Source organism: Buceros rhinoceros, unplaced genomic scaffold (genome assembly GCF_000710305.1).
Source record: "Buceros rhinoceros silvestris isolate BGI_N320 unplaced genomic scaffold, ASM71030v1 scaffold10395, whole genome shotgun sequence".
In the NCBI taxonomy this organism is placed as follows: domain Eukaryota; kingdom Metazoa; phylum Chordata; class Aves; order Bucerotiformes; family Bucerotidae; genus Buceros; species Buceros rhinoceros.
Genome location: NW_010412269.1, coordinates 8,916 through 12,042, shown reverse-complemented (window position 1 = coordinate 12,042; position 3,127 = coordinate 8,916). Strand labels below are relative to the sequence as shown.

The window sequence follows — 3,127 nt, the reverse complement described above, 5'->3', positions numbered from 1 at the left end:
GGGCCTTCCCTCAGCCTCGACGACGACGGTAATCCCAGGCGCTGCCCCTCCCCGCCTCCCCCTCCCTCCCCCCCGCGGGACCCCCGGCGTCCCTGAGGGGCTGAAGGAGTCCCCCGCCCCGCTGCCCCGGGGCAGAAGGGGAGCCGTCCCCAGACCGGGGGGCGCCCTGCGCCTCCCCTGCCCACCCCCTCGGGGTCACAGCCGTGGTGGGGAGACTGTCCCTGCGGATGGCGGCGCTTTCCCCGGCTGCGTCCCTGAGGCCCACATTTGCTTTCAGAGGGAGAGATTGAAGTTAACGATTCCTTGATGCGGTTCTTTGATCACTGCGCCAAGTTTGTGGCCTTGGTGGAAGAGAATGAAGTGGCGATGTGCCAGGTGGATGCCTTCAAAGAGGGGCCGGAGATGAGGAAGGTCTTGGAGAAGGTCGCGAGTGCCTTGTGTTTGCCGGTGGAGGAGCTGAATGCAGGTAATGAAATGTTACCGGTGGCTTTGGCTCCAGGTGTGGCCGAGAACAGCTTCCAAGATGTGTAGTTATGGAGAATAGGTAATTTAAAATATGCTGTAAATCAGAGACAGAGCCTCTGATTAAATGTATGAGGCTGTAAATGTCTGTTGGTGTTGCAGAAATGAATACTTGTTGGTCAGTGGTCGGAAGGAAAAGTTGTTGGAAAATATCTTTCCTGCAGGTGAAATCAACTTTACCTTTCTTTGGAGGGGTACGAGTGTTAGTCTTACAATTCTGCTTTATAGAGAAGGCGTACCCTTGTAAAACCCGTTACCGTTCCAACTCAGAAGTCCCCTCAGGAAAAGGTGGGCCTGTATGTCTGTGTTGTAACTCCACCTGTCCAGAACAGAAGTGCTGGGTTTCCCTGTGTGCTCAAGAGCTGGGGGAGCCCCACCTCAACATAGGTGGTGGTGGTGGTGTTTCCAGCCTGTCCCCAAAGTCGCAGTCCCACAGCGCTCTGCTGTGCAAACTCAGCAGCTGGCATGGAGGTTGAGTAGTGGTACTCAGAGATGTGCCTCCCCCGGGCTGACTCTTCTGTCTTTTGCGCTGATGGTGACACCTGTAGCATGTACATCAGCAGACATGCAGCATTTGATGTGAAACGCTCTCGTTTTCTCCTCATAGTAATGTAATGTGGCAAGCTTGCAGTTCACATTTGGATTCTGCACAATAAACCTCTTGAGAGCTCCTTGGTTTTGGTGCTTGGTCTTTGAACTGGTGATTATGTTTATTGGATTATATTGTTTGCATTGCTAAATTGTAATTACATTCATTCTGGAGGCAAGTTGAGAGAAAGTTGCTATTTGTGTAGCAGTGGTTTATGTTCTGCATAAGTACTGTCTGCTGCTTATGGTTGGTGGATTTATTGCAGATCTTGTCCAAGTGGCTTTTCTCACCTGCTCGTATGAGTTGGCTATAAAAAATGTGACCTCCCCATGGTGTTCGCTTTTCAGTGAAGATGATGCCAAGGTACGTGCTAAATGGGAGGGATATTTGGGAAGCCTTCAAAAGATGCCTTAGTGTTCAGATATAATTTTTTGCATGGTCAGAAGTTGGGAAGTTGTGTGTCCCTTATTCATCAACCTAATGAAGCTCTTCTTTGATGTGCAAAGAGCTCTGGCTAATCAAGGAGCAAGACCAAAATACCTTTCTTTATTTAGACTGAAGTACTGGAACGGTCTTGATTTGTTCTGATTAAAGTTGTCTTTTCTTGTCGTGCTTAATTCTTACTGTGCTTTTATTTGTGTGACATCAGAAATGCTCTGGACAGCTTTGTTTTGCATATGGTAATCATATGATAGAATGCCTTGATTCCAGACGACATCAAATGACGTCTTCTAGGTTCTCTAAAACTCGTTTTTAGGTCTCTAAACCTAATGCTTGTTAATAAAACTAGTAAAACCCAGATAAGTGAGACTTCTGTTGGTTTCCCTTCTTTGAAAAAGAAGGGGATAATGTACCCTTTGGTGTTCAGTAAGGCCCCCCTTGAGGCCCTATAGGAAACTTAACACCCCTGGAAAGAGGAGAGATCCTACATAAATAAGCGGTTGGCTAAAGGGCAGGTAGTGGAGGTAGGAGTAAATGCTCTCCTGTCATAGGAGCAAGGTCACTGTGGACTTCTGTTGAAACCTGTGCAGTTCAATATACTTATAAATAATTAGCTGTGAAGTGGGAAGGCTTCCTGACTGTATGGAGTTACTTGGGATAGTAAACATACGGGGTGTTTGAGAGGCTTTACAGGTTTATGCCTGTGAGGGTGAATTACACAGCAGATGGTCTTCATTGTGAAGAAAAGGAACAGAGAACGAGGAGAGCATTGTGAGCATTTACGTAAACCCAAGACACAGTTCGGTCTTTTTGAGATGCGCGCACATTTCTGAAATGTAGAAATGGACAAACTCTGCTAAAGGTATGGGATTGCTTCTGTCTGAAGAACGATTAACTAAGCTGAGGATCCGTGACCATCATAAGGCAAAATCGGAAATGCCAAAAAAGCAGTGGGTAGTGATGTTCTTGTCATGTGCAGTACCCAGCAGGTTCCAAATGAAGCTAGCAGGAGGCAGGCACAACAGACCGCTTTGGGTTTGTTGGGTTGTTGGTTTTTTTAACGGTGTAGCTAAGCTACAGAGTACTGTTAAGGCTAAAATTTTGTACTTTCAAAGGGGAGATAGGGTTATTGTGGGAGAGAATCCACTGAAGTCTACTAGATTTGTAGAATCCAGATTGTGAGGGTTTTATTTTCCCTTTGTTCCGTAATAAAAACTTGTGAACCCTGTAACTTTAGGTGTTGGAATACCTGAATGACCTGAAGCAGTACTGGAAGAGAGGATATGGCTATGACATCAATAGCCGCTCCAGCTGCAGTTTATTCCAAGACATCTTCCAGCATTTGGACAAAGCAGTGGAAGAGAGCAAAAGGTAAATGAAAAGACTTTTGTGCTTTGACTGCAAGCTTTCTGTGGTCAATCCTGAGTTGGATTTAATGTGAACAGAAGCTAAGTACTTTACTTCCAAACGTAACAATGTTTGAGAGTTTGAGCTAGGAGAATTTTAATTGAGGATAGAACAGTATAAAGAAGGCATTTTCTTCCATTGATGCTCTTGTGCTAATGTATTTCCATC

General features: G+C 46.0%; 1 protein-coding gene across 1 annotated transcript; it reads left to right on the top strand.

Moving 5' to 3' along the window:
- Positions 1 to 277: 277 nt before the first annotated feature.
- On the top strand, positions 278 to 2,923 carry LOC104493608 (multiple inositol polyphosphate phosphatase 1-like; the record flags this gene model as incomplete). The annotated part of the gene is made up of 3 exons (XM_010136325.1): positions 278 to 466; positions 1,377 to 1,474; positions 2,790 to 2,923. Coding segments are annotated over 3 exons (421 nt in total), but the record flags the coding sequence as incomplete, so codon positions are not given.
- Positions 2,924 to 3,127: the final 204 nt, after the last annotated feature.